The following is a 21,112-nucleotide window of genomic DNA, read 5'->3' on the forward strand; positions in this document are numbered from 1 at the left end:
GAGAGATGAAACACAGGAAACAAGGGAAGAAGACCAAAGGGATAAAACTGATCTCGACCAAGAATTATGAGCTCTTTAAATTGGAGAAGTGACAGTAGTGTTATACTGTCTGATTCAGTTCATCTGTTACACTCGGGAGGGAACTGATGAAAAGTTGGGCTCTTCCAGGCAGGGATGTAGATAAGAGAGATGAAGCTGTAGAAAAAAGGGAGCGATGTGCAGGGAAAGCTGGGGGGTGGGGGGCAGGAAATGGGAGGGAGTGACCCCTGTGATACAGACAGCGGCTCACTGTTGAGCTTGACCCAGTGAGGGGGAGGGGGAGGATGCTGAAGAAAGAGGTGGGCCACAGGCACAACTTGGCAGCACTGCAGACTTAGAAGACAAGCAGCAAAACATACTCGAGTAAAGCAGACATGGACATCGGCCTCCTGAGTTTCCATGGACATAGGAAAATTGTCCCTGTACCTCTTATGCTTACTCCTGGCCAGCCAGAGGGAAAACCCCTGCTTTTTCCACCACTGCGAGGGAACCCAAACCTCAAGGCGCTACAGGTCCAAACAAGGAGAAAGAGAAAATGGAGAAGAAAGGAAGGAACAAAGAGCAAACTCAAGTGTCTAATGACTCTAATCTCTGGGTAGCCTATCCGGTCACAGAATTTTAAAATGAAATGTAATTTTGCCAGCATTTAGAATTTTCACGTTAAAAACAACAACAACAACAAAACTGATCTCTTTGCTCCATCTAGCGTTGCATGTTGAAATGACATGCTCCTTAACACCTCTCACAACCCAGAGGAGCAGCAGTGTTACCCAACCACAGAACCGGAAGTTGAATGAGGGACCAGGCAAGACGAGCTTCTTCTGTTGAAAAACCCTGAGAAGTGCTCTGAAGCAGAAGATCAGGCATTCCAAGCACCAGCTGAATTTTTTCCATTGTAGCCACGGAAATCCCCAAACCTAAGGTGAGACAGTGATTTTGATCCCCCTACTGACTAGGAAGTTCAGATGTGAGACATGACTCTAGCTGCCAATACAATGAGCAAACATAGCCTAGAATATAACCTTACAGTTTAACTTGAACATCAGCAGATACATCATACACTATAGAGATTTATGTGTATTCTAGAAGGAAAGAAGAGCGCGTATCATACGTGTATAACCACATCTGATTTTTAAAGAAGAACACATTAAGTAAAACAGAGCCTTAAGGCTATTTAATTGTAATTGCTAGAAAGTATTAAATAGGGAAGTAAAATTGTCACTGAAAGATACTAATAATAGTAATGTCCATTCATTGAATATTTACTATATGCCAGACATGCGCATACACTATTTCATTTAATCCTCACAATAGTCCTCTAAGGCGGGTATCACTAAAGCCATTATTCAGATGTAGAAGTTAAGGCCACCCAAGGTCATTCATAGTCATTAACTGATAGAACTGTGCTGCGAACGTCAATCTTTCTGATTGCAAAGCTCTGGTTTTCACTGCTGTGCCTCTTCCTGTCAGAAATGCTTTAAATTCATGACTATAGGTCTAAAAGTTCAACTTCCTGTCTGTTTCCTATTTTCCTCAATCTGTTTCCTATCATTTTCTTTCAGTTCAGTTCAGTTCAGTCACTCAGTCGTGTCCGACTCTTTGTGACCCCATGGACTACAGCACGCCAGGCCTCCCTGTCCATCATTTTCATTAGACTAGTTTAAAACGATACCCAGAAGTGATCATCTGATGTTGCAAAAAATGCAGCACAACTGAAATGATCACTTGAAACTTGGACCACACCCAAACTGTGAGGCAGAGGAAGAGGATTTTCATAACTGCGTATCTCATTTTCAAATGCCAAGGAGCAGGTCTCCCTACCTGAGGGGCTGGTGGTACCAGGGATTGACATTTCAACACACTGATCATGTGAGAAGCAGGTGCTTTACAATGAGTGGCTTCTCCAGAAACCTTGGCTCGTTAACTTAATGAAGCAAAAGCAGTTCTGCAGTCTCAACACAAAAAGGAGTATGGTCAAATTCTCTGCTTGCTTAGCAGATTAGCCAGTTCCTTAAAGTCCTGTGCCTTTTGCTAGGCCTCGTCAGGAACTTTCCAAAAATGTAAACCAAAAAAGATGGGAGAAATGCTCTCTCAAATTGCATTTGATTAGTTCATGAGCACTCTTTAAACTATCTTAAGTTAATTATGTTCCTGTTGAGAAGAATTTTGTTTTCTATACAAGGACCAACCATTCCATGATGCTGGATCATTAAACTTCCCAAATTTGGAACAAAAATTTCCTCTGTAAATGGATGTAAAGGTGTGTTGGACCAAAGTAACATATTTTAGGTCTCCAAAGCATCTTAGAATAGTTTGGTTTAGTACCAAAGTGTGTTTATTGCTAAAGTGGTCAAGCTTGATGGCAGTGAAATGTTAAAAGATCTCATCTTCCTCTTTTAGAACTTTACAGTTGGTTTTTTTTTTTTTTTCTTATTTTAAGGATAAAGACATTGGTATATTCAAGTCAGCAAGAAAATACAAAGAAGGTTTATTTCTTTAACATTCCTGGGTTTATATGAGAGGGAATTTTAGAGATCTGGCTAAATGTAAACTTCCACATCAAAAGCTGAAAGTTTACTTAGATTTGCCAAATGCCATATCCCTCTGCTTTCTTCTGTGTGGATGCTGGTATGATGCTGTTGATAGCTTATACTTACCCTCTGATACTTTGCCAACTAGTTTTGCTTTTCATGCAGTCCATGGGTTTGAGGTCTTGCTATCCAATTTCTCTATCTACTTTAATTCTGCTTTTATCTGCTGCCATTGCCATATCTTCAAAGCCTGCACATCTTAGTATTCATTCTTTATTATGTTAATAAGAACAGAGTATGGGCATGATAAAAGTTTAAACATGCAAGAGTTTACTATGAAAATTAAATACTTTTTCCTTCATACATATACCTAGAGTTCTCCCTTCTCTGGGAGTAACTACTAGTCACACTGTCTTACATAACTTTATAGAGCTTTTCTAAGAATATAAAAGAATATACTTTAGAGATATAGGTGCTTTTTTCTCTTTTTACGGAGATGGAGTATACCATATATTGTTTTGCAATTTGGCTGTATCAGTTAACAACATAAATTGAAAACCTTTCTAAAATGGTAAATATATACCTACCTCATTTTAACTTCCCTGCAAATATTCTGTTTATTGAGTTAGCAAATGTTATGGGCCAATCCTGTATTAGTACAGTGAAAGTTTTTGAACATTATGTTTTAATCATTCTGGAGAGTATATTGAGGAGTTAAATTCCCTGAATGAAATGGAAGAGAATAGAGTTGAAAAACCTTTCTAAGCAAGAAACAAAATTCAGATGCTGTGAGCAGATGGATAAATATGATTACACTAAACTTTTTCATGGCCTAAAACAACTCTGAAAAAAATTTAAAGACAGGAACTTCCCTGGTGGTTCAGTGGTTAGGACTGCATGCTTCTACTACAGGGGGCCCAGGTTTGATCTTTGGTGGGAGAACTATGATCCCATAAGCAATGTGGCCAAAAAAAAAATAAATTAAAAAACCAGGCAAAATGACAGGATATATAATAAAAAGTTTCATTTTCTTAGTATTAAAAAACTTCTTATAGTACTAAAGAAAAATTACAAAAACAGTAGAAAAACCAGAAAATAACATAATCAGAAATGTTAGTGAAAAACAAATAAAGATGAAAAAATTCTCAGCTTCGCTCAGTTACCAAGGGAGAAAAAGAAGGAGAGGGAAATTTGGGAGATTGGGATTGATACATACACACTACTAGAAATAAAATGACCAATAAGAACCTACTGTATAGTACAGGAACTCTACTCAATACTCTGTAATGACCTATGTGGGGATAGAATCTAAAGAAGAGTAGATATATGTAAATGTATAATTGATTCACTTTGCTATACAGCAGAAACTAACCCAATGCTGTGAATCAACTATACTCCAATAAAAATTAATTTTTAAATAAGTAAATAAAGGAATGAATAAATTAAAAAAAAATAAAATTTCCTGATGGCCCAGTGGTAAAGAATCCACCTACAATACAGGAGACACAGGTTTGATCCTTGGGGCCAGGAAAATCACCTGCAGGAGGAAATGGCAACCCAGTCCAATATTCTTGCCTGGGAAATCCCATGGACAGAAGAGTCTGGCAGGCTGCAGTCCATGGGGTTGCAAAGAGTCGAACATGACTGAGTGTACACACACACACACACACACACACATACACCCCAAAGACGCTATTTTTCATTTATCAAATTGTCGAAGTTTAAGTATCCTTGAAACTATATGAAAGAAGGAACTCTCAAGATCTATTTGGTAGGAATATAATTTGATGATTGGTATAACATTTTGGATGAAGATTGAACAATAACTACCAGTGTTAATAGCATGTCGTTATTTTAAAAGCATACACTTTTAAGTCTCCTAATATCTTCAGGTCCATGCCAATGACATCTCTTTAACCAGTCTCCCCTTTGATTTGCTGGTGGGGTGCCCTGCGACATGTGGGCACCTGGCTGTAACAGTATCTGAACGCCCCCAGATGGTGATTTGACAGATAAAATCAGGTCCTGTTTTCCTAGACTATCTATGGGTACTCCTCAAGAAATACCACATTGTTAATCTGATTAAACCCCCTTTACTTGCTCACAACTGTTGTACACAATTAGCTCATTTGTTTTGAGTGTTCAGAAATCAGAGGTACTGCCTATCTAGCTTTTTTGTAAGAATTACTTGATTGATGTTAGTAGAAAAAAAACAATAGCTATAATTTATTGAGTACACTCTATATGCCAAACATTGAGTTGAATCATCCCTAATATTCACAGTAATTCTGTTAGTTGGTTACACTGTCTCCAATTGACTGAGGAGGAAATTCATGCTTAGATAGAAAAACTGCCAAAGATCATAAAGCTAGTAAGTGACTGAGTCATGATTTGAACTTAGGCTTGATTGACTCCAAAGTATCACAGTATTTGCCTTTCTCAGTAGTTGGGAATCATATATAGAAATCACATGTGGTAAGATACCTACTTTTATTATTGGTTAGATTTATTCCTAAGTTTTTTATTCTTTTTGATGCTACTGTGAATGAAATTATTTTCTTCCTTCTTTTTTTTTGTTTTTCTTTTTGGCCATGTGACTCTAGAAATCTTAGTTTCCCAACCAGGGCCTGAACCCCTGCCCTTGGCAGTAAAAGTGAGGAGTCCTAACCACTGGACTGCCAGGGAATTCCCATGATATTGTTTTGTTAATTTCTTTTCAGATTACTTATTATTAGTGCATAGAAGCAGAACTGACTTTTGTGTGTTGACATTGTATCCTGCAACTCTGCTGAAATTATTGGTTCTATTAGTGTGTGTATGTGTGTGTGTGTGTGTGTGATCCTGTGTGTGTGTGATCCTTGGAGTTTTCTATGTATAATATCATGACATACCTGTTCAGAGGTCATTTCACTTCTTTCTTCCTAACTTGAATGTCTCTTGTTTATTTTTATCACCTGATTTTCCTCCTAAGAACTTCCAATACTATGTTGAATCGAAGCAGCAAAAGCGCGCATCCTAATCTTGTTCCAGATATTAGGGGAAAGGGTTTTAGTCTTTCATCACTGAGTATATTAGCTGTGGGGTTTTCATAATAGGTCTTATTTTGTTGAGGAAGTTTTCCTCTATTCCTAGTTTATTGATGTCATATAGTTTTGGTTTGTTTTGTGTTTTCTAACATTGTCTAGTAAAGTAATGCTCAAAATTCTCCAAGCCAGGCTTCAGCAATATGTGAACCGAGAACTTCCAGATGTTCAAGCTGGATTTAGAACAGGCAGATAAACCAGAGATCAAATTGCTAATGTCTGTTGGATTATTGAAAAAGCAAGAGAGTTCCAGAAAAACATCTACTTCTGCTTTATCAGTTCAGTCCAGTTCAATTCAGTCGCTCAGTCATGTCCAACTCTTTGTGACGCCATGGACTGCAGCACACCAGGCCTCCCTGTCCATCACCAACTCCCAGAGTTCACCCAAACCCATGTCCATTGAATCAGTGATGCCATCCAACCATCTCATCCTCTGCCGTCCCCTTCTGCTCCTGCCCTCAATCTTTCCCAGCATCACAGTCTTTTCAAATGTGTCAGTCCTTTGCATCAGGTGGCCAAAGTATTGGAGTTTCAGCTTCAGCATCAGTCCTTCCAGTGAACACCCAGGACTGATCTCCTTTAGGATGGACTGGTTGAATCTCCTTGCAGTCCAATGGGCTCTCAAGAGTCCTCTCCAACACCACAGTCAAAAAGCATCAATTCTTCAGCACTCAGCTTTCTTTATAGTCCAACTCTCACATCCATACATGACCACTGGAAAAACCATAGCCTTGACTAGATGGACTTTGTTGGCAAAGTAATGTCTCTGCTTTTTAATATGCTATCTAGGTTGGTCATAACTTTCCTTCCAAGGAGTAAGCGTCTTTTAATTTCATGGCTGCAATCACCATCTGCAGTGATTTTGGAGTCCCCCAAAATAAAGTCTCTCAGTTGTTTCCATTGTTTTCCGCATCTATTTGCCATGAAGTGGATGGGGCCCAGATGCCATGACTTAGTTTTCCTGAATGTTGAGTTTTAAGCCAACTTTTTCACTCTCCTCTTTCACTTTCATCAAGAGGCTCTTTAGTTTTCTTCACTTTCTGACATAAGGGTGGTGTCATCTGCATATATGAGGTTATTGATATTTCTCCTCGCAATCTTGATTCCAGCTTGTGCTTCTTCCAGCCCAGCGTGTCTCATGATGTACTTTGCATATAAGTTATATAAGCAGGGTGACAATATACAGCCTTGACGTACTCCTTTTCCTATTTGGAACCAGTCTGTTGTTCCATGTCCAGTTCTGACTGTTGCTTCCTGACCTGCATACAGGTTTCTCAAGAGCAGGTCAGGTGGTCTGGTATTCCTATCTCTTTCAGAATTTCTCCACAGTTTATTGTTGATCCACACAGTCCAAGCTTTGGCATAGTCAATAAAGCAGAATAGATGTTTGTCTGGAATTTCTGTGCTTTTTCAATTGACCACTGGATGTTTGGCCAATTTGATCTTTCGGTTCCTCTGCCTTCTAACAATAGCTTGAAACATCTGGAAGTCATGGTTCATGTATTGCTGAAGTCTTGGACTTGGAAAATTTTTAGCAACTTTTACTAGCATGTGAATGAGTGCAATGTTTGACATGCAAAGACTTTACCTTGTGTGGATCACAACAAACTTGTGCGAAAATTCTTCAAGAGATGGATGGTTTCTCAGCTATCAATTATGGATGTGGGAGTTGTACCACAAAGAAGGCTGAGCACCGAAGAATTGATGCTTTTGAACTGTGGTTATGGAGAAGATTCTTGAGAGTCCCTTGGACAGCAAGGAGATCCAAACAGTCCATCCTAAAGGAAATCAGTCCTTGAATATTTATTGGAAGGACTGATGTTGAAGCTGAAACTCCAATACTTAAAGGTCACCTGATGTGAAGAACTGACTCATTGGCAAAGACCCTGATGCTGGGAAAGATTGAAGGCAGGAGGAGAAGCGGATGACAGAGGATGAGATGGTTGGATGGCATCACCGACTCAATGGACATGAGTTTGAGTAAATTCCAGGAGTTGGTGATGGACAGGGAGGCCTGGCGTGCTGCGGTTCATGGGGTCGCAAAGAGTCGGACACGACTGAGTGACTGAACTGAACTGACTGAACCTTGTCTTGACTCTGTTTTGAGGTCCTGGCTTGAAGCTGGTCACTTGTTCTTGAGCAATTAATCCACACCCCACAGCTTGAGCAATTAAGTCCACACCACAACCACTTCCCTTACAGGACTTTCTCACAAAGGCCAGTGTACATTTATCCCAGTTGCCCTGGAGTTCGGTACCAGACTGATAGGGACAGCCCCTCGGCCCCAGATTCTGCTGAAATTATTCAAATTAGTCAATCCACAAGAAGCCACAAAAACTAGCCAAGCTTCCCACAGCCCAGCTCACTACTGCTGCTGCTGCTAAGTCACTTCAGTCGTGTCCGACTCTGTGTGACCCCATAGACAGCAGCCCACCAGGCTCCCCCATCCCTGGGATTCTCCAGGGAAGAACACTAGAGTGGGTTGCCATTTCCTTCTCCAGTGCTTGAAAGTGAAAAGTGAAAGTGAAGTCGCTCAGTCGTGTCCGACTCTTAGCGACCCCACGGACTGCAGCCCACCAGGCTCCTCCGTCTGTGGGATTTTCCAGGCAAGAGTACTGGAGTGGGGTGCCATTGTCTTCTCCACAGCTTACTACTATGCTGTCGCAAACTGCAACACCCTGCGTGGGCCTGCCTGGCAGCCTTCTCTGGCTTGGAGCTGCCTTTCGTCTGAGTGCTATTGTGTCCTGCTTCACCATCAAAAGAATCTTTAAATCTCATAAAACAGTTGATGCTGTGAGCAGAACGCTGTGCATGGACTCTTGAGCAGCTCTGTGAATGGGGCTGTGCTTGTCTTACTGATTGGTTCCAAGCCCCGGTGAGAGCCACTTAGGATAAAATCTGTGCTTCTGATGAACTTGCCACATCTCTCCTTATGCTAATGTCCCAGATCGGGGAATATTCAACATGAGTAGTCCTCACTGGCTAAACTTGGCTTCTAGATACTAGCCCAGGAGGGCCCACCTTAGGGCAGCAGGAACACTGGGCATGCTCCTGGGTTTCGGGTCACAGCCTGTGTTTGGCAGAGGCTCGTTCATTCCAGGGCCCATTACATCTTTGACATCGGTGTTTCTTTATTATTATTTGGAGCAGAACTTTTATTCTTCCCTGTGTTTTCTGGGTACCCCATGGAGGAAGGTGTTGGGTGGCTCCCCCACGGCAGAGAGCCAGCACCCCAGTCTCGATGTCGATGTTGCTCAGATGAGCTCTGGCCCCCGCCTGTCCTCTTGGCAGTGTGGACCTCACTTCTCTCCAACCAACATGCTCCCCACACTCTCGGGGGATCGTGATCATCCCTGGGGACCAGTAGCCCAATGTTTAATCCAAAGGGGGCACTTGGCACAAGGACACCAATATCTTACTCCCATTCGGGACTCCCCCTCTCCAGAATGCCTACCTGAGTTACCCAGTTGCTTGAATAAGGCAAAACCCTGAGCCACTGTGCTCAGACTTCCATAAGTGCTGCCCGTATCAACATGCAGAAGGGCTGATACTCAGCACAAGCGGGCTAACTGCGCTGTCCAAGGTCAGGCTGCCTGCCGTAGCCTCCAAGTGCACACCCCAGGCCCTGGGAGGTGGCCTGGGAACCTGAAATGTTTAATTGTGTACTTTATTATATAAATTCTATGTATTACTTAAGTATATAAATTTCAAACAAAGGTCCATAATTTGACCCATTGGCAATCCAAAATTTACTTTTAAAATGTGTATAACAAAAAGTTAAATTGATGTGGGTTGACTCTTGTGCCTCTGCTGCATAGGTTCTAAAATAACTTAAATGTTTGCTAAAATATACTGATTGAACAAAGCTTCGTGGACGTAATCAATATGGGAGCTCAAGTCATAATTGTTGGCCAATATCTGGGATGTGGTAAATTTAAGAATGGTGGCCTTTTTAATCTCAGGGAAACAATCAAATATAAAAGAGAAAAAAATAATTATGCCTTGCCTAAATTTCCCATGGTCATAGTACCCTTTGCCTTAAAATATCCTGCAGTGACATAGACACTCAGCACAATGAGTAATACACTTCAGGGTTGCAGACATGACTGATGATAACCAAAGTACACGTTTCCCTTCTCAAAACAAATACCGTTGGTCTCCTGTAAAAGGCACTGAGCAGAATTTACAGCCTCCAAGAGGTCCCTCGTAATAGGTTAAATTGAGAGAACTAATGCATTCCTCAACAGCGTCTGTTAACAAGTTACAAAATTACCAATAACCTGTTAAATAGGTCTCTGCCTTTCCCTGGGCCTTAATCTCTCTTAATTCAAGGTTTCTTGGTTGACTCATATTTTACACAAACTTTAAAAATCTTTCCCATCACCCTTTCCTGTATATAAAGGATGAAGTATCTCTCCTCCAAGTATACAGACTTATATGGCCCTTTAAGATTGTCTCTGTCCTTTACTATGCAAAGATGGGCACAATAAAAGACAGAAATGGCATGGACCTAACAGGAGCAGAGGATATTAAAAAAAAGTGGCAAGAATACACAGATGAACTATACAAAAAAGATCTTAATGACCCAGATAACCATGATGGTGTGATCACTCACCTAGAGTCAGACATCCTGGAGTCTGAAGTCAAGTGGGCCTTAGGAAGCATCACTACAAACAAAGCTAGTGGAGGTGATGGAATTCCAGCTGAGCTATTTCAAGTCCTAAATTATGTTGCTGCCCTCAGTATGCCAGCAAATTTGGAAAACTCAGCAGTGGTCACATTACTGGAAAAGGTCAGTTTTCATTTCAATCCCAAAGAAAGGCAATTGCCAAAGAATGTTCAAACTACCACACAATTGCACTCATATCACACACTAGCAAAGTAATGCTCAAAATTCTCCAAGTCAGGCTTCAACAGTATGTGAACCAAGAACTTCCAGATGTTCAAGCTGGATTTAGAAAAGGCAGAGACCAGATTGCCCACATTTGTTGGATCATCGAAAAAGCAAGAGAGTTCCAGAAAAACATCTACTTCTGCTTTGGTGACTACGCCAAAGCCTTTGACTATGTGGATCACAACAAACTGGAAAATTCTTCAAGAGACGGCAATACCAGACCACCTGACCTGCCTCTTGAGAAACCTGTATGCAGGTCAGAAACAACAGTTAGAACCAGACTGGTTCCAAATCGGGAAAGGAGTAAGTCAAGACTGCGTATTGTCACCCTGCTTATTTAACTTATATGCAGAGTACATCATGTGAAATGTGAAATGTGAAATGCTGGGCTGGATGAATCACAAACTGGAATCAAGATTGCCAGGAGAAATATCAATAACCTCAGATATGCAGATGACACAACCCTTATGGCAGAAAGCAAAGTGGAACTAAAGAGCCTCTTGATGAAAGTGAAAGAGGAGGGTGGCTTTAATGGCTGAAAACACAACATTCAAAAAACTAAGATCATGGCATCTGGTCCCATCACTTCATGGCAAATAAATGGGGAAACAAGGGAAACAGTGACAGACTATTTCTTGGGCTCCAAAATCACTGCATATGGTGACTGCAGTCATGGAATTAAAAGATGCTTTCTCCTTGGAAGAAAAGCTATGACCAACCTAGACAGCATATTAAAAAGCAAAGACATTACTTTGCCAACAAAGATTCATCTAGTCAAAGCTATGTTTTTCCAGTAGTCATGTATGGATGTGAGAGTTGGACCATAAAGAAAGCTGAGCGCCAAAGAATTGATGCTTTTGAACTGTGGTGTTGGAGAAGACTCTTGAGAGTTCCTTGGACAGCAAAGAGATCAAACCAGTCAGTCCTAAAGGAAATCAATCCTGAATATTCATTGAAAGGACTGATGTTGAAGCTGAAGCTTTGGCCACCTGATGCAAAGAACTGACTCATTGGAAAAGGCCCTAATTGCTGGGAAAGATTGAAGGCAGGAGAAGGGGATGACAGAAGATGAGATGGTTGGATGGCATCACTGACTCGATGGACATGAGTTTGAGCAAGCTCCAGGAGTTTGTGATAGACAGGGAGGCCTGGCGTGCTGCAGTCCATGGGGTCACAAAGAGTCAGACACGACTGAGCGTCTGAACTGAACTGAATTGAAGATTGTCTCACCCTCTTTTTATAGATTTTCTATCCTGCTCCCATCCCATATGGCCTGAGGCCAGATCCAGGGAGCACACTCTACTGAGATCCGTTAGATCCAGATTGTTCCCTGAGCCACACACCTGCCCACTGGATATAAGAGCCCCTGTAGCATAAACTTCCAGTGCCCCAGATCTTCCTCTGTATTCAGGTTATTGGAGGTAGATCATCAATCTTGCTTCCCATCTGATCCTCCCTAGGGAGTTAAAATAATTTTCCAGGGCCAGTGCCTCTATACAGTGAAAGATCCAGAGGAGAGATAGAGAACTCCACTTAGTAAATGCAAATCACTTTCAGAGATAATAATGGAATCAACATCATACCCCATAATAATACAACTAGAAAACCTCTCTTTGATAAAAATACATGGTGGCGGCGGGGCGGGGGATGCTCAGACCTCTGTCTTAGGCAATGAAACACTGTCAAGTAAAGCTGCACTCCATCCAGTCTATTGGTCATGAGGTTTTCATTAATTTGTGTTCTGGAGGCACAAGCCTTTCAAATAAGCCCTTGTTTCAACCAAGCATGATGTATTCTGAAGCCCACTTGCCATCCAATTTGGGCCAAAGACCTCACTAGCTTGCCTATCACCAACAAAACTGGCAAGCTATGACCAACCTAGACAGAGACATTATTTTGCCAACAAAGGACCATCTAGTCAGAGCTATAGTTTTTCTAGTAGTTGTGTACAGATGTGAGAGTTGGACCATAAAGAAGGCTGAGCACTGAAGAATTGATCATTTTGAACTGTGGTGTCGGAGAAGACTCTTGAGTGTCCCTTGGACAGCACGGAGATCAAACAAGTCAATCCTAAAGGAAATCAACCCTGAATATTCATTGGAAGAACTAGTGCTGAAGCTCCAATACTTTGGCCACCTGATGTGAAGAACCAACTCGTTGGGAAAGACCCTGATGCTGGGAAAGACCCTGATGCTGGGAAAGATGTAGGGCAGGAGGAGAAGGGGGTGACAGAGGATGAGATGGTTGGATGGAATCACCAACTCAATGGACATGAGTTTGAGCACACTCTGGGAGATAGTGATGGACAGGGAAGCCTGGAGTGCAGTAGTCCACAGGGTCACAAAGTGAGTCAGTCCTCACTTAGCGACTGAATAACAATATACCATCCAACAATGTAGCCAGACCCCTCACCTTGACTCAAGAAATACACCAAATATTATTTGTTATAAAAACACAACTCATCTTTTAATACACTCTTTAACTCTAACGAGAATGTTTTTAGAGACCCCAGAAATTTCAGGTCTATTTTCTTGGCCATGTGCTGTGCTCAGTCGTGTCCAACTCTTGGCTGATGCTGCATAAATAGGGAACTTGGGGCTCTTTGTATTTCTTTTCCTCCTTTCTACCCTCATGATAAATTGTTTTCTATTCAGTTTAGGGCAAATTATGCCCAATCTCTAGAAATCTCCTCTATTATTTAGGGGCCCTCAAATATACCCCAAAAATGGAACTCAAAACTGATATCCAAACATCAAGGAGTCGATTATAGTAGAGTTTTTTAAAAAGTGCTCTCGACCCAGTTTGAGACCCTAATCAGGGGTTGGTCAGCCCTCTTCTTGAGGAATTCACTCACTTCCTTTGAGGGCCTTTCACAGTCCAACCACTGTATAACAGGTAGTTTAAGTGGAAAGAAACATTACCATTTCTTTTGGTGATGTTAAAATGTACATTTAACTCTTATATAGGCCTATTTCTAGGTAAAGAATAAGATTAACATTTTATACAGACCGTAGACTCTAGATTACAACTTTCTGAGTTGCATTAGGTTTTTGTACTTTTTCTCCAAATCTTTCGTCTAATAAACCTCCCTTTCCCCCACCTTTCTTCTGCTTTTACTTCTCATTTTTTAAGGACCAGTTCTCATATTATTATAAATCATCCCAGATACAGTGTAGCTTCCTCTTAGGGGAAAGGCAAGAAGCATGTTCAAAAGCAAATACCGATCCTTTCATCACTGGACAACCTCTTTAATTTTCTGCGTTTATCTTGCCTGGGAAATGCCATGGACAGAGGAGCCGAGGGGACGGGGGTGGGGGGGGGGGCTACAGTCCATGGATTCCCAAAGGAGTCAGACACGACTTAAAAGACTAAACAATAACAAATTCAAAATTTGCTTTATAAAGTGGAAATCAACCTGTAGGAGCATTCAGCTCTCACCAATGACCATTTCAATTAGATTCCAATAAATTATTAGTTGCTTTTGATACTTTGAACTTTCTTGTGTTAAGTGTGATTGTTTAATGGCTTTGTCTAGTATTTATAACTCCATTCATTGGAAACCCAGTAGGCATCAATTCATTCAGATTTAAATTAGATATTTAAAGTGTGGTTGTTGTTGTAGCTTGCTAAGTTGTGTCTGGCTGTTTGCAACCCCATGGACTGCAGCACACCAGGCTCCTCTGTCCTCCACTATCTCCTGGAGTTTGCTCAAATTCATGTCCATTTAAAGTGTAGGATGATGTAATATCGCATATCAACTATACTCCAGTTCAAAAGAAAGGGGAAAAAGTAAGAATAATAAGGACAAATGCTCTTATCAGCAGATTTTGATTTGAAATTAAGCTGCTCTTCATATAGACAGAGGTAGCACCCCTAGGGTTATTTATTTAATCATAACTCTGTAGAATAATTCCAGAAGGCCAGTTTACTCATAATAATTACTGAGAAAATGTCCACGTTGAAAATAAATAAATAAAGTATAGGATGATAGTGAAGTGGAATTTTATTTTATTTTATTTTGCTACCCCACATGGTATGCAGGATCTTAATTCCCCAACCAGGGATAGAACCTGTTGCCCCTGCAGTGGAAATGAGCAGTGTTAACCACTGGAGCTGGGATTTTATTTTTTAAATTAATAAATGAACGCCAAATTTAAAGCAAAGAGTTTGAAGCGCCCTTCACCATATCTTGAGACTGTCAGTGAAGAAGCACAAGACCCATTCACATGAACCCACCTCCCTGGATTTACAAGAGAGAGAAGCTCTAACCACTTTCAACCACCACATAAAATTACCAAGAAATAACAAAATAAAGTTCAAAGTAAGTTAGATGCTCTGTGTGTCAAATATTGCGTGTGTGTTCTTTTTTCTTTCGGAAGGGAAGTTCAGGTTCACTCTTGCTTAGTAGACGTGAATGAAAGCAACGGGAGGGGCACAGTGTTACTTCCTCTCATCAAATTCTTGCTGAGTTTGTTGCCTGGCCAACAACAAACTTAATTTAAACCATCGCTTCCGTAAGCAGAAATGGAGATGACGCTGGCTAGAGGAACTGCGCCTTTCACTTTATTATTTTTGTGTTTTTAATTTATTTTATTTGCTTTATTATTTTTGGCTGCACAGGGTCTTCATTGCTGCACTCAGACTTTCTTTAGTTGCAATGAGTCGGGGCTACTCTCTAGTTGCAGCGCTTGGGCTTCTCATTGTGATGGCTTTTCTTGCAGCGGAGCAGAGACTCTACACTCAGTAGTTGTGGTGCATGGGCTTACTTGCCCCACGGCATGTGGGATCTTCCTGGACCAGGGATTGAACTGGTGTGCTCTGCATTGCAAGGTGGCTCTTAACCACTGGCCCACAAGGGCCAGTATGCGCATGCGCCTGTACTTTAGAGAAAGAATTCACAAAGAAAAAGAAGTGCCTTCTGGAATTTCAGACAACTCAGAGCAGGATTAATGTCCTTTCTGAACAGTGGTTGTGAAAGGAGACCAGTGAGCATAGTTCAAACTGTCATCTGCTTTGAGGGAAATGTAGCTGTTTATCTGCTGCTGCTGCTGCTGCTAAGTCGCTTCAGTTGTGACCGACTCTGTGTGACCCCATAGACGGCAGCCCATCAGGCTCCCCCATCCCTGGGATTTTCTAGGCAAGAGTACTGGAGTGGGGTGCCATTGCCTTCTCCTAACTGTTTATCTAGGTCCATAATATACTGACCACATAATAAACTGATGGGAAGATTTTGTTTTGGAATCATCATTAACATATTATATTAATTTCAGGTATACAACATAGTGATTCAGTATCTTTATGCATTTTGATCACAATAAGTCAAGTTATAATCTGTCACCATGCAAACTTGTTCTCAGATTATTGTCTCTATTCCCTATCCATTATATACTGGTGACTTACTTATTCTGTAGCTGGAAGTTTGTACCTCATCTGTTCTCCTGCCCACCCTCTCTGATAACCACCAGTTTCTTCACTGTATCTGTGAGTCTGTTTCTGTTTTGTTTATTTTGGTTCTTTCAAGCCCACATATGGACATATATCACAGTTTTAATTCCCTTAAAAAGGGAAAAATAAAGTTTTTTACTGTAGCACCTACTGCCATAATAGATAAATAAGTTAATGCATAATTAAGAAACATACACTGGAGAGAAACTAACCTGTGTTGTTTTTAGAAGCCAGCATGAATTGAGGGCTATTCATATCTCGATGGGAAATGGTATTATGCCTAAACTAATAATTTTATTATGAGCTCACCATAAAAATTATCCTGGGCAGCCATTCATTAGTTCAGCCAACATTATGGAAAGCCTGATATGTACAAGAAGTTATAAGGCATAAGAGATGGGCGTGTTGGATTATGGAAGGAGGGAATTTTATGTAGTGATGTCTAACACATCACTCCAAACTTTTTAAATTTAGTACATCACATTGTTTATGTTTGTTCTTCTGGAATTGTTGGGGCAGGACTTGTGGGGACAACTCGTCTCTGCCTTCTGGGGCATCAGCTGGAGTGACTCAACTGGGGTTGGAAAATCCGCTCCCAATGTGGCATCCTCAATGGCCATCTTCTGGGTGCTCCGTTGGAGATACCGGCCAGACAGTTGGTTCTCCTCCCTGTTACCTTGCACAAGGCTAGGCTGGGCTTCTCGCCGCATGGCCACTGGGTTCTGAAAGGAAGCGGGAAAGTCCTCATGTGCCAATGCTTATCCAGCCTTGGCTAGCTGCGTGCTTACTAATATCGCATTGGCCGAAGCTGGTCACATGGTCAAATCCAGGGTCAATGTGGAGCCCACTCAAGGGTCTGAATACTGAAGGGCAGCCTGGTCCATTGGAGCCGGCAGTGTTAACCGACCATGGAAGAGTGACTGGAGAGTCACACACGAATACATCCTGTCCTGCCTTCGGTGGCTCACAGAGGAGAAACCTTCTGAATACTGGGAATGTTTTACTGCACATCCCAATGCGTAGATGTAGTGGATAAATCATTTACTCAGGACAGTTACCTGCTTATGCTATATAGCCTATGCTATATAGCTTATGCTATTATAGATGTGACAACAGAGGCTCAGAAAAATGTAACCACAAGGTGGTATGCCCAATGCTGGGGCCCAGGAAAGGGCATTTTGCACCTGAAACAAATGTATTTCTTGCTCTCATTTCTGCAGTCAAGATAGCGACAGGTTTCACCTGTTCCAGGTTTTCTTCCCTCGTTTGTATAAAGTGTTGCAGCAGCTTGCATTATGTCCTCAGGTAAAGCTCTCTTCTTGCTGTGTTTCATTTTCCTCCTTTCTCAAACAAGGAAGTTGGATTCAATGATCTCCAAGTTCCTGCCGATTGTTATATTTTACTATATAACATGACAGTGAGAAATGGAAAATTTCCTGCCACATCAGTAAACAAGGATGTCACAGTTATCGGCAATTGCAGCCCTCCAACCTGAGCTGATCAGCCCTGAGGGAACAGAAGGAAAGAATACCTGCCATTTAGCAGCCATCGGACTGTAGCCACTGAGGAAACTCAAGATGTGAAAACATAGGATACTGGCCCCAGGTAGCTAAGGTGTATATCAAAGGAATGATTTCAGTGAAACCAGACTCTTGCATCTTCCTATACATAAAAAGGTGCTAAATTCCTTGAAAAGTGTTAGACACTCAGTCCTGTCTGACTCTTTGTGACCCCATGGGGTGTAGCCCACCAGGCTCCTCTCCCATGGAGTTCTCCAGGCAAGAATACTGGGGTGGGTTGCCATTCCCTTCTCCAGGGGATCTTCCCAACCCAGGGGTCTCCTGCACTGCAAGCAGATTCTTTACCATCTGAGCCACCAGGGAAGTCCTGAGAAACCTGGAAGTCTGGTTTCTTTAATTAGATGGTTTCTATAATTAATGATTTAATTGATACTCCTGACTACTTGCGCTTGGTTGGAAAACTCCTATATATCTTAGTTCCTCCTCTTGCCTCCTCTGAATAGTTTCTCAGAGCTATCTAAAATGCTACCTCCCGGGCTGCATTTCTCATTTTACCCCCAAGCAAACTTACTTCCCAAATCTCTAAAAAAATTGAGTAATTAAAAAATAATAATAATAACCATATCATGTTACATTAACAATGAAAAAAAAGTGTTCTTTTTTTTTGACAAGCATATTCCTTACACTAGTTGAAGTCAGTAAAGCTAATTGGTAACTAAATAGTGAATCTGAATTTTCTCTGAATGTGTCTATTTGTTCCCTAACAGAGTCTGACCATGTAAAGCAGAGCAGAATGAGTTAGGACTGGCTCGTGGCTTTGCCAAAGCCAGCTTTTCCTCTCATGTGAAACTTGGTCTCTTATATCAAAAGGTTAATTTCTACATTATTTGCCTTACAAGGTTGCTGAAAAGATAAAGTGAGATAACAGAAGTGAAAGTACTTAGCTTTAATTAGGGACTGAGAGTTTTTTTCTGTTCCTCTAATCACATTCTACTCGATTTTCTGACAGCCATGCATCAGACTTCAGTTTGAAGAAAAAAAAAAATAGAGGAATTCACTCTGAGTCAGATATTCATCAACTTCTAGAGTATTAGCTCTGCTCATATCAAAGGGTGAAGTCTTAATTCTTTCAACGTTCTCTGTCACAGAGTCTGTGACCCTTTTTTAATAAAACCCAAGGGACTGTACATGAAAAAGAAAAAAGAAGACATTTCTAAGAAGCAATATAAAACACTTCTGAGACTGTGGTGTTTTTCTTTTGAATGTGCCAAGTAGAAAAGCTGTCTTTTTTTTTTTTTTTTAAACTTCAGTTTCACTTTCAAAATTGCAGCACACTCCCCAGATGAAAACGAACTGGATTTGGACTAATGAAAAAAAAGGAATGGTCAGCTGTTGTCACAGTAAGTGAAGGTATATTTTTTACATTCTTATTGGGATAGGAGCTCTCATGTTGGATAAAGCTAGAATCACGTTGGTTTTAACATTCTTTGGTCTTTATTTGATCTGGTGCTTGAAATGGAGTCAGAATCATTCAACAAGGAGAACAGAGGAAAGGGGAGAGGATGAAGAAGTGGGGAGAAATATATGGTAACACAGAGGACAAGTGACAGCAACAATTTCTAATTAACATGAGAAAACATTTTGTGTGGTATTCTGTTTTTTTGTGATGTTCCATAGTGGGAAAGCACACTGAGGAGGTGATAGAAATCATTCTGCAACTGCTTTCTTAAGACAAACAAACAAACAAAAAAATCACATCTTTTCTTAAAGGTACAAAGCCCTCTGAGCTTTAAAGAACTTATCTCCTTTTCTCAGTGTTTTTGGCTGGAGAGGAGATAGGGGCTGACATTCTTTAATAAATCTGACCATGAGAAAACATCCAGGCTTTCCTAGGAGTAAGCAAATAGCTTTCTTTGGCCTAAAAAGGAAAACGGAAGAAGATGAGACATGGAAAAATGTCCAGAAGTGTAGAAAGGTCAGAAATGAGTAGATGTGGGTTGGTCAGCCTCAGGCAGTACTGGTTTGGGGAAGCTGGCTCCAAATTTTCAAGTAGGATTACATGTTAGTGTGTGTCTGCATAAATTTAGGGGGAAATGTTGTGAATTTACAAACCAAACTGTACAAGCCAAACTATAAATAAGGATTAAGCAGCCTGGCTCCAGATGCCATGTCCCAAACATTATTGTCTTTCACTTAGAAAAGTGAAATGTGTAATCCTAAGTTTTCCAAAATTGCAAGGCTCAGTGAATCTACTTTTCATCTCTTTCAGCCTTTCTTTGTTTCTATTACATCTCATGAAACATCAGCTCTTCACTCTCATCTCATTCTCTCGCTGTGTTTTTGTTTATTTTACCGAAGTACATTCTAGAATTAAAGTCTTTTATGCAGGTTGCTTAGTTATAAACTTACTGAGTCTGTGCATGTTTCAAAATGCTTTTTCCCCTTACCTTTAATTGTTCAGCCTGACATGAAATTTGAGGTTCAAAATTATTCCCCATGAATGTTTTGAAAACTTATCACTATTGTTTTCTAGTGACTTATGTTGCTGGTGAAAAGCTTTGTAGCAATCAGGATCTCTTTCCTGTGGAAGTAGTGGATCATAAGTTCTCCTTAGAGAGTTTTAGGATATTTTTGGTGAGTGATAACAATTTTGAAGTTTCATAAGAATATGTGTATTTTTCCTTTTTCACTCACACTGCCTGGCATTTGGTGAATCTTTTCTAGCAGATGAAGTGTTATCTTCAGATCTGGGAATGTCTTTCAGTCCTTACATGTTTTATAAATGGCTTAATCCTTCTTGGTAATTCTAATTTCTAGCTGTAGCCCTTGTGGAAGTGGTAAATGTCACCTAGACAAGGAGGGGAGTGTATTTAGGGGACTGTGCCTATGAACTGGTAAATAGAGGTCCTACCCTTATGGTACTAGGAGAAGAGTCTTAGGAATAGGTTTTAAAGTGAGAAATATAACAATATACTAAATGAAATAAAAAATAACTAAGGAGAAATGTGAAGAGGATGAGGAAAGAGTATAATTAAGTTCTCTATTTGAGGGTGGGGGTGTGAAGAAACTACTTAAAGTCTGAAAATAAAGAAGTAGAAACATAAGCATATTATTCAGGTTTGTGGAAGGGACCATGAGAATTAAAAGTAGAAGCTGTCAAGAGGTTTACCTTGGAAGGTTGCAACTGTGCCGTGCGCTGTGCTTAGTCACTCAGTGTGTCCGCCTCTTTGTGACCCCATTGACTGTAGCCCACCAGGCTCCTCTGTCCATGGGATTCTCCAGGCAAGAATACTGGAGTGGGTTGCCATGCCCTCCTCCAGGAGATCTTCCCGACCCAGGGATCAAACCCAAGTCTCCCACATTGCAGGCGGGTTCTTCACCCCTAAGTCACCAGGGAAGGGGGAGAGTTTGTGGGTTCCATTTGTGACTTTTTTGTGCTGATTCAATCCACTTGATGTATTGCTTGTATAAAACATACTTGTTTATCATAAATGTTGTGAGTATCAAGAAGACACATAGTCATGTTTGGTTGCATATTATTACAAGGAATAAACCAATGAATATGAAAGTGCATGTTATTAATGCTGTCCATTATTTCTA

General features: G+C 40.8%; 1 protein-coding gene across 4 annotated transcripts in view; it reads left to right on the plus strand.

Moving 5' to 3' along the window:
• Nucleotides 1-942: 942 nt before the first annotated feature.
• TLR3 (toll like receptor 3) overlaps nucleotides 943-21,112 on the plus strand; it is a 36,569-nt gene continuing 16,399 nt past the window's right edge. The window contains exons 1-2 of one of the 4 annotated variants that reach the window (XM_043454410.1): nucleotides 943-961; nucleotides 18,843-18,912. In XM_043454410.1, coding sequence (XP_043310345.1) covers nucleotides 18,855-18,912 — 58 coding nt within the window. In that variant the 5' untranslated portion in view covers nucleotides 943-961; nucleotides 18,843-18,854. Of the gene's footprint in view, nucleotides 962-18,581; nucleotides 18,923-20,045; nucleotides 20,147-21,112 lie in introns of those variants that run through there. The other 3 variants (XM_043454412.1, XM_043454413.1, XM_043454411.1) reach the window with 3 other exon arrangements.

The sequence above is a fragment of the Cervus canadensis genome, chromosome 31, assembly GCF_019320065.1.
Source record: "Cervus canadensis isolate Bull #8, Minnesota chromosome 31, ASM1932006v1, whole genome shotgun sequence".
Taxonomy (NCBI): domain Eukaryota; kingdom Metazoa; phylum Chordata; class Mammalia; order Artiodactyla; family Cervidae; genus Cervus; species Cervus canadensis.